This window comes from Oncorhynchus keta, chromosome 4 (genome assembly GCF_023373465.1).
Source record: "Oncorhynchus keta strain PuntledgeMale-10-30-2019 chromosome 4, Oket_V2, whole genome shotgun sequence".
Taxonomy (NCBI): domain Eukaryota; kingdom Metazoa; phylum Chordata; class Actinopteri; order Salmoniformes; family Salmonidae; genus Oncorhynchus; species Oncorhynchus keta.
The window spans coordinates 46,060,484-46,077,853 of record NC_068424.1 but is presented as its reverse complement, the minus strand read 5'-3'; the positions used below and the strand labels follow the sequence as shown (position 1 = coordinate 46,077,853).

The 17,370-nt window shown below is 47.2% G+C and overlaps 1 protein-coding gene across 1 annotated transcript; it reads left to right on the top strand.

Annotated features, from left to right (window-relative positions):
- Nucleotides 1-5,283: 5,283 nt before the first annotated feature.
- On the top strand, nucleotides 5,284-16,775 carry LOC118375702 (spondin-2-like). Its single transcript, XM_035762298.2, has 6 exons — nucleotides 5,284-5,501; nucleotides 9,107-9,331; nucleotides 11,395-11,615; nucleotides 14,348-14,539; nucleotides 14,869-15,040; nucleotides 15,182-16,775. Exons 2-6 carry the CDS (start codon nucleotides 9,112-9,114, stop codon nucleotides 15,367-15,369), a joined length of 993 nt encoding a protein of 330 aa, XP_035618191.1. The 5' UTR covers nucleotides 5,284-5,501; nucleotides 9,107-9,111; the 3' UTR covers nucleotides 15,370-16,775.
- The last annotated feature ends 595 nt before the right edge of the window (nucleotides 16,776-17,370 follow it).

The following is a 17,370-nucleotide window of genomic DNA, read 5'->3' as shown; positions in this document are numbered from 1 at the left end:
CCCAGGACAAACAGATGTCCTGTTCCACCATATCCACACTGAATCCGGCAAGAAGGTGCATATCCGCCCTTACAGGATTCCTGAGGCTCGCAGAGTCATCGCTAAGAAAGAGGTGAGGGAGATGTTGAAGATGGGCGTGATCGAGCCCTCGACGAGTGAGTGGTCCAGTCCCATAGTCCTGGTCCCCAAATCCAATGGTAGTATGAGACTCTGCAACGACTTTAGGGCCGTGAATGCCATCTCTACATTCGAGGCATATCCCATGCCCCGCGTGGATGAACTCTTAGGAAGCGCTTAGGAAAGGCCAAGTTCATCACTACCCTGGATTTGACGAAGGGATATTGGCAAGTGCCGGTGGCTCCAGAGGATCGCCCAAAGACTGCCTTCGCCACCCCAGAGGGGCTTTTCCAGTATGCGAGGATGCCCTTCGGACTGCACGGTGCCACTGCAACCTTCCAACGCCTCATGGATGCCATTCTACGGCCCCATCAAGAGTATACAGCGGCGTACATAGACGATGTGGTCATCCACAGCGAGGACTGGGATAGTCACCTCCTGCGATTACGGGCGGTGCTCGTGAGTTTGGAAGCCACAGGGTTGACAGCCAATCCAAATAAATGCTGCCTGGGCTTGTCCGAAGCGGAATACCTGGGGTACACTGTGGGGAATGGGAAAATACGCCCACAGGCAGAGAAGACCAGGGCAATTCGTGACTGGCCTCGACCCCGGACCAAGCGAGACGTTCGGGCCTTCTTAGGGATAACAGGATATTATCGCCGTTTTATCCCGGGATATGCAACCATTGCCAACCCCCTCACAAACCTCATCAGGAAAAACCTGCCAAACCAGGTAGAGTGGAAAGACGAGACGGAAGAGGCCTTTCAATTGCTAAAAGATGGCCTGTGTTCTGATCCCGTTCTACAGGCTCTGGACTTCTCACAAGAGTTCATTGTGCAGGTCGACGCCTCGGATACAGGGCTTGGGGCCGTACTAGCTCAGGGTAAAGGTGAAGCAGAGAAGCCGATTCTCTTCATTATAGTAGGAAGCTCAGCGATCGGGAACAGAGGTATGCGACCGTAGAGAAAGAGGCCTTAGCCATCAAGTGGGCCCTCGATTATCTCCAGTACTACCTACTGGGTCGGAGGTTTGCATTAGTTACTGACCATGCGCCCCTCACGTGGATGGCTGGTAAGAGAAACAATAACAACAGAATAGCCAGATGGTTTTTGTCTTTACAACCGTTCTCTTTCCATGTCATCCACAGGGCCGGATCGAGGAACGGGAATGCAGACGCGCTGTCCCGATGCGACCAAGACGGTGCGTCTGGCGCCCGACCCTCCGGTTCGGTCCTGGGGGGGAAGGTATGTGGAAGGACCACCAGAGGGCAGGCTGGGCTCATGGATAGTAGCCCAACAAGGCATGGGAGACAAGGTAACCAGAGGCAATTAAGCACAGCTGACGGTACTAATGACATACTCTCCTTCCCCTATAAGAGAGAGAATGGAACCAGCAGAGATGGGGGAAACTATCTCTGGAAGATGGCCACCGAGAGAGAGGAGCTATCCAGGAAGAACCACTAAGACGGTGACAATCCCGTGACTTTTTGTTGTAGCTTAAAGATAATCCTATTGTGTTCTTGTTTCATCTGGAGAAGAAGATGTATGTTTTTTTTCCTTGGAAGATTTTCATTGATTATGTTGAAATGTTTTTGTGGACCAAATGCCCTCAATAGAGAACTGTGTTAAATCAAGAAAACCTACTCCTGACTCGTTTATTCCACCTTCCCGCTTTAGAGTGACGCCCAATTACTTGGTCCGCTCACAATATATAGATACATTTTTTTTATACCTACAGGAGTCATACAATTCCAAATCAAATAGCCAAATGATCCTTGCTGTGACCATCTTCAAACAATGCCATATGTTAGCTTAGTAGAAACCCAGCCCCTGCCCCAGACCCCCGTATTCAAACTTTTTCGGCGGGAACCCCAGTTTTCCGCCACAATTTCTGGGGATCCCATTTTTTCATGACAACTTCTCGCTACCCCATCCCACACAAAATCTAATAACACAAAGTTAAAATCGGTACATAAAATATTTTACAACATCATATAACCTTCAATTCACTACATTTTCATCACTTATCAAAATGAAAGGTACCAATAAATACATTTACATCCCCAAGGTTTTTACAAAAAAATATATATATATATGTTTTTTAAACGTTTGTATATTGTACTATACAAAAATCTGCACTCTTAATTTTTTGTTCCTAAAAAATATACTGAACAAAAATATAAACGCAACATGTAAAGTGTTGGTGCCATGTTTCATGAGAAATAAAAGATCCCAGAAATGTTCCATACGCACAAAAAATAGTTTTGCACACATTTGTTTAGATCGCTGGTAGTGGGCATTTCTCCTTTGCCAAGATAATCCATCCATTTGACAGGTGTGGAAATTCAAGAAGCTGATTAAACAGCATGGTCATTACACAGGTGCACTTTGTCCTGGGGATCACTCTAAAATGTGCCGTTTTGTCACACAACACAATGCCACAGATGTCTTAAGTTTTGAGGGAGCGTGCAATTGGCATGCTGACTGCAGGAATGTCCACCAGAGCTGTTGCCAGATAACTGAATGTGCATTTCTCTACCATAAGCCTCCAACGTCATTTTTAGAGAATTTGGCAGTAACTCCAACCGGTCTCACATCCGCAGTCCATGTGTAACCACGCCAGCCCAGGACATCCACTTGCGGCTTCTTCATCTGAGGGATCATCTGAGACCAGCCACCTGGACAGTTGATGGAACTGAGGAGTATTTCTGTCTGTAATAAAGGCCTTTTGTGCGGAAAAACTTATTCTGATTGGCTTGGCCTGGCTCCCCAGGCCCATCCGTGGCTGCGCCCCTGCCCAGTCATGTGAAATCCATAGATTACGACTTAATGAATTTCGTTCAATTGACTGATTTCCTTACATGAACTGTTACTCAGTAAAATTGTTGTGCTGCATTTATATTTTTGTTCATCATATATTTAAAAATATATATACATATATATATTTTTTTGCGACCGCACTGCAGTGCAACCCCGACTTTGAATACCACTGCTCTAGGGGTTAAGAGTCTCATTAGGTCATTACCTTTTTGTTTCCATGTGAATGTTCCAGTGATGTGCAAGAACAGATTCCAAGAGAACATGTCTTGTCAAACCGAACACAGCAAACAATTCTAGGGAGAGAGAGCATTTTTGTAATGTTACCCGTAATGTTTCCGGGATGCTTAAGTGTCCAGTTTCTTATTAGTTAGAATAATATTCCTTGTATGTTAGCAAAAACCTCTTTGTTACTATTTAGCATGTTCTGGCGTTCATTTAGGAGAACATTCTATACATTCTAATATTAATGTGATAGACACGTTTCATGGGAACATTGCAAGAACATTCCTGTGTACGGTTTACGATAATATTCCATCAACATCACACCAAACATACACAGAACATGGTTGCCATGTTCTCAGAATATAAGATATTAATGTTCTAGACACATTTCATGGAAACGCTACTAGAGCGAGACCGGGTGAGAGAGGGCTAGATAAGTGAATGGTGGAAAGAGGGGATAAAGCGAGACAGAGGAAAGGAGGAAGGGAAGGGGAGCGGAAATTGAAATAGAGAGGCAGAGAAACAAGGAGGTAAGGAAGATGAGGAGCAAGAAGCAGTTGGAACGAAGTCACTCATATTTCTTCTTCTTTCTTCAACCTTTCTTCCCTTCCAGTTAGTTATTCATTTATGTTATTTATTTATGCTAACCTTTATTTAGGCAGGGAGTCCCATTGAGACCAGGGTCACTTTTCCAAGGGAGCTCTGCATGACAAGACCAGCAGCAAATGACACAATAAAATGCTACAACAGATACTACAGTCAAGGCAGGAGCACACCCCAAAAAATACATCTGAAAAAACAAGTGCATTCCTCCGTGAAAGAGGTCCTCCACCAACAATCTGAATTGCCTGAAAGGTTTGTAGAGGGTTCACGGTGAGGCCATAGTGGCCAGGTAACCCAGGCTGCTTCTGCATGCTACCTCATTCTTCTTGTCGTCCCTTCACAGAACAGCTTAAGGGAAGGAACGTCCTTAGCTTTGGGATAAGCCTGGTCTGAGACCCTGACCTGTGTGGTAGCCCACACCTATGGTCTGGAGGATGGAGGATCTTATAAATGGACTCCACGGTCTGCTTTGAGAGGAGGATAGCTCAAGGCTTAAATATTTAGAGATTACATGATAGTTCAGAGATGCTTTTGAGTGTGTGTGCTTGTTTGTTTGTGTGTGTGTGTGTGTGTGTGTGTGTGTGTGTGTGTGTGTGTGTGTGTGTGTGTGTGTGTGTGTGTGTGTGTGTGTGTGTGTGTGTGTGTGTGTGTGTGTGTGCGTGTGCGTACCCTAATTTTAACTCGTAAACCTAACCCCTGAGCCTAAAATAGACTAGTTCCTTGCGGGGACCAACGAAATGTCCCCACTTCGTTGTTTTACTATCCTTGTGAGGACCAGAAGTCCTAGTAAAACCAAACACACATACACTCATTCACACTGCTGCCCAACACCTTGATCAATAGCCAGCTCGGTAATGGAGCCCCTCCTAAGTTGCCCATGTGTTTACCAGCTGTGGCTGTGGGGGAATAGTTATGTCAAGACAGACAGACAGACAGACAGACAGACAGACAGACAGACAGAGCTTTAATACACCCTCCTTCCTCCACTTCACTGACCAGAGGAAGTTTCTCCAGTGGAATCATTAGCTGGATTGACCACTAAGGCTTAACCCTGTTCTATTCATTATTGGATGGAAGCACATCCCTTTTCCAGAGCCAGACTGCTGATCTGTCATCATTCAACAACCAGACTTTTGGGATTTCTCCACCCCAAATGTAATAATTAAAATAGTTCGGGGAAAACGTTAACACTGTACAATCGGAATGCACCGACTGCCAAGTAAGATCTATTAAGTTGTGGGCAACATGGTGTTTGATGACCTTGTCAGCAATATGAGGTTAGGGGTTACTGAGTTTTCACAGCAACACGGAGACGGCGGGACAAGTTGTGTGTGTACACACAGAGAGAGAATGAGAAAAAGGGCGGAAGAAAGAGGGAGAGATACTATAGAGGAGAAGGGGGGTGCTGTGCACTGCCTTCCCATACAAGGAGAGGTAAGGGGAGAAAAGAAGGGGAGGGAGAGAGAAAGCTAGAGAGGGGGGGGTAGAAGGGGATACAATGAGGGAGGAGGGTGGAAGAAAGAGAGATTTGGAGAGAGATAGAGTAGAGTGAGGAAGGAAGACTGTGATAAGGCTCCCAGCCTCCCGCAACCAGACGGACTGTGCCAGTGGAGAGAGAGAGAGAGAGAGGCAGAGAAAGAGAAAGAGAGCGAGTGACTGGAGCTGAGTATTCCTTGCTGTCGTGCTGTCTTTCTGTCCTGCTGATATATCCTCTGTCATTTACTGAGTCGTCCTTCCCAGGTAAGAAACTCAATCTTACAACCCTAAAGATTCGATTCAGACACTCTGAGTATGTGCATGAGTGTTAGTGTGCATGAGTGTGTGGTTCTGTCCGACCCGGGTTCAAATAAATGTGTATTTGGTATTTCAAATACTTTTTCTTTGACAGTATATTCAAATACGTATTTCAAATACTATTTTCAAGTACCTGGGTTAAATGCCTGGGAGTGTATTTGAATCAGTGTATTAGAATTGTTCAAATACTTTCTAAGTGTATTTCCAAATACATGAAAATATTCAACTACTTGTCTTTTCAAAAGAATATTATCTAAATAGTTACTTTGAATGTATGTCAAAGTAATTGAGATACTTAAAATAGTATTTCAACCCAGGTCTGGGTTTGGCATGTGTGTATGTGTATGTTTATGTGCTGGTCCCTACTGTACATCTCTATTTGTGCATCCCTTAGTGTGTAAATTTGTTTTTCCATGATGTGTGAGTTGGTATGTATTCGTGTGTATGCTACTGTTACCAAAAAGGCAAATGTGATAGTGCTGTCTGCCTCTCTCTCTTCTCTTCTCTCCCTTCTCTCTACTCTTTCTCTTTCTGCTGAGGGTTTAGAATAAAATATCAAAGCCGGGTATCTGGTGAATTGCTTCAGCATATGTCCCTCTCTCAAACCCTGCATTCATCTGCACGTTTCTCTCCTTCTCTTAACTCCTGCCTACACTGGCATCGCTGTGGTTTGTCTTCAGCTTGCATTTGGAAGAGAGGAATCATCTGACCTCCTTTCATGGCGCGTGTGTGTGTGCGCGTGTGTGTGTGTGTGCGCGTGTGTGTGTGTGTGTGTGTGTGTGTGCAAGTTCTGCACTGCATGAGGTTGGTGTAATTACACAGCGTAGGTCCACATGCAACATGTTTGGCATCACTCCACATCCCCTTGTTTTATTGTGTCTCGTGCACCAGAGAAATCCAGAAAAACTGCTTTGTCTAAGTCTGCTAGTGGGTCGACGGATGAATCGTAACGTGTGCATTTAGCTGTGTGTCTATGTATGAGGCTGCGTCTGGGCTATGTCTGTGTCGACTGATGATACTTAACGTGCTGTGTGTTTCCAGCCTGTGCTGTCTCTACGCTGATGAGAATGAACGTGCCTACAATATGCTGTGCCTGTGTTTCTCTGTGTCTATGTGACTGATGGAGATTGACAGTGAGTAGTCAGTGCCGTGTTAATCTCGGCGTGTCAGTCAGTGGTATTGTTCATCCTCTCCGCTGAGTACTGACTGTACCGACGCACTTCCAGCCCTTACATGTCTAACCTTAGATTAAAAGAGATTCATTATGTTTTTTTATTTAACCAAGCAAGTTAGTTAAGAATACATTCTTATTTACAATTACGGCCTACCATGGAACAGTGGGTTAACTGCCTTGTTTAGGGGCAGAACGGCAGATTTTTTACCTTGTCAGCTCGGTTACTGGCCCAACGCTCTAACCACTAGGCTATCTGCCGCCCCATTCCTTGACATAACGGCTATGTTTACACAGGCAGCCCAATTGTAATGTTTTGTATACTAATTGGTGTTTTGACCAATCACGTCAGGTCTTTCCACGTCAACTCTTTTTCAGAGCTGATCTGATTGGTCAAAAGACCAATTAGTGAAATAAATACCAGAATTGGGCAGCCAAAGATTGTCCAGAGATTAGCACCAAACAGCTTTCCATTGACACTGTTTGTCTAGATTCTAGAGGGAAAGGGGCGAGTGATGTTGAGAGGTTGTTGCATATGATGTTTCTATAGGTTAAGATCCAGTATCTGTGCCCCTATGCAGCCAGCAGGCACATGATGCAGACAGGGCCAGTCGAACACACACACACACACGCATGCACGCACGCACGAACAAAGACACACACACACACACACACACATCACACAACACATTGTCCCTGAAGCCTATTTTCAGTTGTGGATACTGTTACCTCTCCAATATAGGCTGCTCCAAAACTCTACTCAAAGTCTTTTCTCATGGCGTACTGTGTTGTAGTGGAGGGTAAACGCAAGTAAACCCCGATCGGCAATCATACCAATTCTTCTTCTTTTTTTACCACTACATCACTGATGGCATATCACGAGTAGGCTGCAGCGATAGTTTACTGTCTGCAGCTGTATATGTCAGTGTGCATGTTACCCATTTACTTTCTCCTCTACACTTATATTTACAACCGCAAAGTTTAACAGGCATGGTAAAAATACCATGAGTATGGAGGCAGAGAGGAGCCAGCTCTGTCATCTGATCATCTCAGCGGCTGCAGGTCTGCTGTACCCATATTGTAGGAAGAAGGGACGGGTCACACTGGCGACACACACACCTACACACACACCCGCACATTCTGAGGGCAGTCTGAGAATAAGCTGCAAAACCACTGTACCCTCTTCGTCCCTTTTTGGCCCAGGACGTTCAGTGTTCAGACTATAACCGAGAAAAAGAAACGCCAATGCAGTCATAGTCTATTCCCTCTCTGTTCAGAGCGGAAACCATGTTGTCTGCACACACACACCTTAGTGGGGACAGAAGGAATATGCACACACACACACGCATGAACGCATGCAGGCACGCACGTACACGCACACACGCACACACACACACACACACACACACACACACACACACGCACGCACGCACGCACGCACGCACGCACGCACGCACGCACGCACGCACGCACGCACGCACACACACACACACACGCACACGCACACTGAAAATAGCCTTGCCAGGCTGTTGTTCTGTTATTTTAATTCTACCAGCCTCCTAAACAGGGCGGTAAATCAGGATAGGGGGCAGGGGACTGAGGGGCGTGGGACACAGAACAGGCAGCGTGGCTCTGGCAGTACGGCTGATTTACACTCATCTCCGGGAGCATTGTAAATCCCCCTTAAGCCCTGATGTACAGTGGCAGAGTACAGGGAACCGGGGCTCACGCACACACGCTCACACACACGCACGCATGCACACACACACACACACACGCACACACACACGCACACACGCTCACACGCTCACACACACATACGCATGCACACACACACACACGTGTGCGCACACACACACACGCGCACACGCACACACACACACATGTGCGCACACACACGCGCACACGCACACGCATGTGCACCTGCAGATACACAGATGTCTTTATAGACAACCAACATGTGCATATACGGTATGGATGGTCCACTCTCCCATTAGCACATCCAGTGTGACTCAGCAGTGGTCAGGTCAGGGTCATGGATGTTTTGAGGATGGTCAGTCAGTGAGGTCAGTCAGCAGGCTTTATGTCTATCCTTAGAATGTTGGCCATGTTTATTTTGGACCAGAGTCTTATCCAGACAATACAGTGACATTGATGAATGCTAACAGTTCGATGGCCTCTACCCTCTACCCTGCCCTCTGACTGCCCCTGCCCTGACCCAACATACTGGGATGATATAGAGTAGAGTACAAGGTAACTAGTTTAACTAACTGTCACACATCCTGACCTGGACTCTTAGTGTCAGCATCTTGATGAAACTCCATCCTACTCTGTTGCGAACACTTGTAATTGACATTTCTTCTCTTCCCTCTGTGTCCAGTTTAGATGATGTCATCGAAGCTCCTATCCTGCGGTTGGCTGCAGCAGCTGCTGGTGGTGCTTCTGAAGCTCACCCTATCCTTTGCTGGACCGACCAATGGGACAGAGTGTACGGCCAGAGGTCCTGCCTCCTACATCCTGGTATTTACGGGTCACTGGAGCCCCCAGACTTTCCCTAAACAGTACCCACTGTTCCGACCCCCTGCACAGTGGTCCAAACTCATAGGTGAGATGAACCACTAGGTCAGTCCAAAATCAGGCCCTAACCACTACCTCTAGACACTTCATGATACCCCCTTGATGATCAGAATACAGACACAGCGTATACTCCTTATAGTCGTCTCAGTGACCTATAATGGCCTCCTCTCTTTGCCTTTTCCCCTCATGACAACTGGTTGGTGGAATGGAAAGGACACATCACTTTTCACCCATAAAACCCTTTCACATCAGGGCTCACAAGGGAAAAAGGGTGAAGGAGCGAGGCTATTTTAAACAACAGAGACAGAGATATTAATCGATTAAAAAGCGTGCGAGAGAGAGAGAGAGAGTAGACCACCCACAGCTCCATACTCTCTAGAGAAAACCATGTTACAGAGAGAGATGGGGAGAGAGAGATGCTCAAGGAACTCTTGTGGTGAGTTGACAGACCAGGTAAAATACAAAGGCTGCCTTGTACTCAGCAGTCTTAAGAGTGGCATGTCTCTATTTGTGGTCACCTCCCTTCTCTTGCTGACTTCCTCCCTCTTCCTCTCCCCCCTGCGGTCAGGGAGCAGATCAGGGATAGTAGGCCTGACATGGATACTGGCTCCGCCTGCTCCTTTCTTCACCTGATCATGTGCTGGAGGGCTCACAGCTGGCCAGTTAACCTGTTCCGGGCCTCCCCTTCCCCCCATGGCCCGGCCCTGCGCTCCCAGTCCACCTCCACACACACAAGGGGGAGAGAGAGAGAGGGGCTAAATGCTACCAGATGATACAGGGCGGGTACCCCACAGGTTCTCTCTCTTACTTACTCTCTCTCCTTCACTCTAGCTCACTCTCCCTCGCCTTCACCCTCCTCCTCTCAATTTTGGGGCTGCTGGGGTCCTGGAGGCAACTAGAGGCTATGGTGGTTTTTAGAGTGTGGTGGGTTCAGATGTCTTCCCTCACTAAAGGAGGGAGGAAAGTGGCATCAGGTTCTACTTGGCTCTGCCCTGCCTTGCCAGCGTGGATGGATGGCAGAGGTGTGCGTGTGCCAGACTTGATCTCTGCATCACTGTATGCGGCCGCTGTGGGTTTGTCTGGCTTCCAGAACTTCCAGCCATGCCCTGTCAGCCTGCCAGTGGGTGATGGCCTGTTGCTGCATATAGAGACAGTAACGTTGCACATAGGCCCTGGGGACATGGACACGCCTCTGATGACTTAGACTGGAGGGGGCCAGGGACAATGAGCCCAGGGAAGACAGTTGTATAAAAGAGTTATTAGTCACTGAAGAAGAAAAACATGACTCATTTTGGGTCTGGGAGTTGAGGAGGGCGGTCGTTAATTTGCGGCAAGAAATTGAAACGTTACGTGAATCTGAATCTTAATCTGTATTATTGGGTTTCAGGAACTTGACGCTTGTGGGAAACCTGCTAGTATGGAAATTCAATTAAGTGCATAAGTGACGGGGGTTGAGGAGAAACAGGATAGTGTGTGAAGTGTGTTTTTGTGGGTGCGTCGGGAGTGTGCGTGTGTATGCACGTACCTGTGTGTGTGTGTTTGTGTGTGTGCGTGCGTGTGTGTGTGTGTGCGTGCGTGTGTGTGTGTGTGCGTGGATCCTGAGGTTGGCTAAGGCAGTGATGTTATAAAAGAGACTGAGACTGTGTGGTTGTTAGTTTGTCTGACTGACCCTCTGCTAGCCTTATCCTGATCCCGGGCCAAGTGTGGCTTATAATGAGAGTGACAGGACAAAGAACAGACATCTGACTCAGAATCAGTTCTTAATAAGGACAAAGCGAGAACAAAGGCAACAATCCCTAGTAGAGAAAGCAGCGGAAATGTGAGACATCAGAAAGGGGGGAAGGAGGTAAACGGTATGGGGAGTGAAGAAACAGAGACAACAAGAGAAAGAAAATGAATTTGTAGTTTTATATAAATTATTTTTTATTATTTAACCTTTATTTAACTAGGCAAGTCATGTGTGTGTAAAGAGATCATGAATGCAGTGAGATTAACTCAATCTAGATGAGAGTAATGGCATCAAGGCAAGGAGAATGGAAGAAAAGATGCATTTTCAGTGCCTTTCACTGCCTCCCTGTCTTCTCCCAACAGCTATCACTCACAATGGGCAGCATCGGCTGTTTCAGGAGGGGGCGCTGGCGAGTATAGGGGTGCAGAACTTTGCTGAGGTGGGGGTAACTGTGGAGCTGGTGAAGGGGGCGAAGGATGCCAGGAAGAGACGGGAGGTCGGTGCCATGTACAGAACAGCGGGCATCCCCACTGGCATCGGACACAGCTCCACAGAACTGCTGCTGCAACCTCGGAGTCCACTGGTAGGCATCACACACACCCACGCAGGCACGCAATGCATGCACACACAAACACACACACACACTTTGTTGCTTTACATAAACCTCTTCACAACCTTTCCACCATCCGTTCTGCTCTCCACTCCAACCACAAATCCTTACCAACAAACACACTCCTTAACTCAATCCATTGTCAACTCATGACCCGATCCCACCACAGGCAAACCCCTTGACTCACTCCACCCTCCCTGGCCAAACACTTAATCACTCTTCTACAGTGCTCCAATCAGACTAAGTTTAGCATCCAGCCCTACGGCCACAAACGCCCACATCCGTCCTGCCTGGTCTGGACTATGTCTGCTGTCTCCCCCCAGGAGGGGGCTTCATGGGGTTGATGCTGGAGCTGGGAGGGAGGCTGTAACAATAGGCAAGGGCTGGGGCTTTGGCTGGGGGTTGGGGTTGGGGTTGAGCAGGGGCTGGGGTTGGGGTTGGGGTTGGGGTTGGGGTTGGGGGTGGGGGTGGGGCTGGGGCTGGATATGGGAGTGAGGCTGGAACGATAGGCAAGGGCTGGTGCTTAGACTGGGGCTTTGGCAGGGGATTGGGGTTGGGGTTGAGCAGGGGCTGGGACTGGGGTTGGGGTTGAGCAGAGGCTGGGGCTGGGGTTGGGTTTGGGGTTGGGGCTGGATATGGGAGTGAGGCTGGAACGATAGGCTGGGGAAGGAGCTTGTGGCTTAGGCTGGGGCTGGGTTTGGGGCTGAGGCTGGGCAGGAGGCTAGCCATTCTAGGTGGATTCTAGGCTGTCTGGGGCCTGTGTCTGTTTGTTTATCTTTGCCCTCGCACTTAGTTGATGACTGAAGTGGAGAGAGGGGGAGAAAGGGGCAGAGAGAGAGAGAGGGAGGACGGGTAGCTCCTGTGGGTTTGGAAATAGAAGGGCCACAGAGTGGAGCTGGTGATCTACATTTTGTTTATTAGTAATTCCACTGCCTGCCCGCACTTGGAGCCCGTTGTGCAAACAACCCCCACGAAAAGCATCTCTCTCCACTGCTGCCTGCCCCATACTGAAGGCTGGAGTTTGTCTGGCATTCTCTGATCTAAATGTGAGGTATGTGGTGTGTGTGTTTGTGCTGGCCTGGCCAATCTGTTTTTAGATCAGGGGGTAGCAAGTGGGAGAATGGGGGCATGGAGATGTGTGTGTCTTTGTGTGGAACGTGACAATGATGGCTCAAATTGTCCTTCTCTGGAAATACACAAAGAGATACACATGTAGGCTTATACTTATTATGCACGCACACACACACGCACGCACGCACGCACGCACGCACGCACGCACGCACGCACACACACACACACACACACACACACACACACACACACACACACACACACACACACACACACACACACACACACACACACACACACACACACACTCTCTTTTCCACAAAGCAAACACATTTGCAATGCTCCAGACATCCTCACATGATTCTCATCTCCATATTCATAAAACCCCATTCTATTTCTGTCAGGCACATAATTGGAACCAGACAGATAACAAACAATTCACCAACTACCAGAACCAATCGAGTCTACTCTACACTAGGAAACCACCGCACTTCGACAGATTAGTGTGACCAGTTCTGCATATTTCTTTAAGCTTCTGGTACTGCCAGGTTTGGACGGGTTGCGGTTGGGGATTTTTCATTCTCTGGGCCTGGGACTCCTCTGTGGGCCCTGGGGAGAGCATGCCTAAATGGAGTGTGAGTGTGATTATGGGACTATAAGTGGGTATCAGTGTGTGTCAGCGAGTGTCTCTGGCCTTCATGTAAAAACCGCTGCCCCCGCGGTGGACAGATCAAGCCAGAACGTGTTACGATAGATACGCCGCCTTCCCACTCGCTGCACAGGCCAATGAAATGGATATAGCAGGAGGGATTCCTGGAAAAACCACCGTTTGAGAGGTTTAGAAAGATGAGAGGAAGGATGGAGGGAGGGAGCGAGGGAGTGAGGGCGGGAGGGAAGGAAGGAGGGATGTGAGCGAAGGAAGGAGGAGGTCAGTGAAGGATAATTGTCAAAGCGGATGGAATAGTAGAGATGCCCCTGGGCTAGTCGGTAGTCTCTCTAGTCTCTGTTAACTCCTCATCCCTCACTGTGTGTCACAGGATAGAAACACACCACTGATGTCATCCTCATTTACTTGCTGCTTCCCAGAGTCCAAACTCTCCACACCACTCCACCCTAATGCACCTAGTGCACTTTGATGTCTGCCCCATCCCACCCCATACAAGCCTGTCCACTCTACCCCATCCTGTCCCACCTCAGCCCAGATCCACAAATAGCATGCGTCCTGTCCCGAGGGAGGCTGTGCTCCCTTCCTGGTCTTTAATGTGCTGTTTTCTGGGCGCCTGCCACCCCGGAGCCGGTTCCCAGGACGCTTCCTGCATGAGGTCACTGTCTTTCAGGAAACATCCATCACAGAGGAGAGAGGGGAGTAGAGGAGCATGGAGTTGAACCCCACACAGGAAACAGCGGGTGTGCTGGAACGGGTGGACACACACGTCAGGCTATTACACAACCAGGATGTGTAAAGCCAATGACCGATTTTGTCCATGCATGTGTTAGCTTCAGCTATAATCCTGTCTTATTACCACAGCCAATATTACACACACATGATCTGAATACTGTACTGTAACTAAACTCTTCTCGTTTCATTTCTCTACCTCATTTAATTCCTCCCCCCCCCCCCTCTATGGACACAGCTCTCTCTGATGGTGAAGGTGATCCCTAGCCCTGATTGGTTTGTGGGAGTGGACAGTCTTAACCTCTGTGAGGGCGGCCAGTGGAAACAGGAAATGACCCTTGACCTCCAACCCTTGGACTCTGGGACGGACAGCGGCTTCACTTTCTCTTCACCCAACTATCCCACCGTCCCTCAGGAAAACATCACACGGGTGAGACAGACGACTTCTCCCCTCGTTTCACTTTCACCTAAGGGGGAAAGAGGGCCACGGAGGTTGCCCCTTGCTCTATAATGACTATGGTGTAGGCATGCTACTAACATTCCCCTAACAAGGAAGACTTGAAAGTGTAATTGAACTTTTTCCACTAACACAAAGTCACAGTTAAAGCACGCAACTTTGAATTATTAAGAAGTACCGGTAATAATCTGAGATTAGTGTATGTTTTAGTGTGTGTTTTAGTGTATGTTTTAGTGTGTGTTTTAGTGTGTGTCTTAGGGTTTGTTGTTGACCGTTTTCTATATGTTGTTGTCCCCCTCCAGATAACTTCCCAGATGCCCAACCACCCAGCCAACTCCTTCTTCTACCCCCGTCTCACAGAGCTCCCGCCCATAGCCTCCATACGGCTGACCAGACAGAGCCGTTCATCTGCCCGTCAAACTCCCATGTCCAATCACATTCTGCCTCACCCTATCCACCCTCAACGCTTCTCAGGTAGGTTTACATGCACACACCCCCGTCTCTTTCCCTCACTTTCTCTTTCTTTCTCCCTCTCTCTCTGTGATTATATCGATTCACTTCATTTCTGTGTTAATTCATTCACCACATCTCTTTCCCTCTCCCTCCCTATCTCAGAGACACCATTAGACTGTGAGGTGTCTATGTGGTCGTCCTGGGGTCTGTGTTTGGGGCCCTGCTCCAGGGGAGGGGTCCGCCATCGTACCCGCTACATCCTCCTGCGGCCGGCTAACGCCGGAACACCCTGCCCCGAGCTGGAGGAACAGACCGAGTGCACACCACACAACTGTCTGAAGCGCCAGTGACCCCCGACAGAATAGGGTGAAGTTGCCCCAAGACACTGATTTAAAGTCCGTTTTAAGTTTAGGCCAGTAAGGTTAGGATTCGGGACTGTAAGTTGATCATAGATCTGTGCTTAGGGGGAACTTCTAATTGGAGCCACACCCCTGGCAGTCTCCATGGTAACACTGGGACTCAAACATACACAGACCACAATAATGTAAGCAATGGACTCTTTCACTGCAGAACGCACAATCTCTAGACCCAAATAAGTCTTAAGTGGCCGTGACTTGTTGGTGTGGTCTTTATGGAGTACTCTGGCAATCTAAAGACCAACTAGTCCTGACTTGTATTGAGAAACTTTGTTGTTGACTGATTGACAAGTACCCACATGACAAAAGAGCACAATGCCATTACCGGTGGACATGAGAGACAGACAACTATGTAGAGGATCTTCACTGGCACACACACACACACACACACACATGCCCTTGTACACGAATAATACACTTTTACTTTGTGTAAACCGGGACATTGATTTACATGGGAATCCTATACGATGCTCAGCCATCATTCAACATAACCACACAGACAGATTTATAAATACCCATTTCACAAGACACAACCGATGATGGCTCACTGTAGCCCAGTACCCCATGTCAGAAAACCCTAGCCAATATGGAGCGAGGCGGTTTCATAAAAGAAAAAGGGATACAGGTTTAAAAAAACAAAACACTAAACAAGAGCAGTTATATCTGTTGTCTCTCTTAATATGTAGGACATATTTTGTATATACTGTATGTTCTGTTGTATCGTTGTATCTTGTGTAACTCATGAAATAAATATGGAGGTGTTTTCTGTAAATAGAAACTCCTGTGTTATTTGGAGAGCCAAAAGGAGCCAAACAGTCTTAACATGCTAGTCATGTAAAAGCCTTGTCCAAATGTGAAACTGCTGTCACACTGAAGAACACCCTTGAATTATGTCTAATAGGAGTTCCAGTAATCCACAACGACATGAACTTATTTGTGTCTTGTATGCCAGAGTGTAATTTTAACAATATTGAAACCTCTTTATTGGTCTGGCCAAGGCCTTTGGCTACTAAATAAAGACATGGAGTCACTCATAAATATCATTAAACGACATGGACATTGATACCGTGAAGGCTATGTCATATCAACAGAAATACAAGAGGGCAAATCACTACACTCTTAATGTTGAATGAAGAAATAAATGCATTTGTAGCATTATTCAAGTAAGTAGGCCTAAGCCTTGTTCAAGCCAGAATGATGTACAAATACAACCACTGGATATGATGCTAGTCTGTAGCGCTATTCAAAGCTCAATAATTGATCCAAATAGTGCTGGCTGTAAACGTTTGAAAAAGTTTGAAAAACCTTGTACATAATAAACACTCTCCATAGTCCAATAATTAATTCTCAAGCATATATTCCTGAATTATGCAATAATATCTTGTTTTTATTATTTCCATCTTGCTATGCTGTTGTGTGGTGTTTGGACATACAGTGCGTTTTGAAATGCTGTGGCACCACCTTGTGGTTAACATAGGGACACGTGAATTTGCGAGTAGACGACATATCTCATTCTTTTTCAATCAATGTCGTCAAGCTCAATCAATGTAATGCAGGAGCCAAAGTGTGCAAAGTAATCACTGTCAAACAGGAGATGGGAATAAAATATCAAAGGTGAAGGAAGAAAATGTATGCTTTACCAGAGTGCACACAAGAGGTGCTTCACGGCAGAACTAGTTCTATGGTTTGTTCTGGTCTCACAGATTTATGGGGCCCCTAAATTATGACGTCAGCAGACTTGGAGGTCCATTTCAGCTCAGTGAATTAATACAGAGTTTCAAAGTAATATCATCTCCAACCCGGTATGATTCAAATCCAAGACTAAAATGCATGCAGTAGATAGACTGTGAACAATGTGGTTAGATACCGTTTGTGTGAAGGAGAGCATATGGGGAAGAATTGGCTACTGCTAGTAAATGATGTGTGTATCTGCAT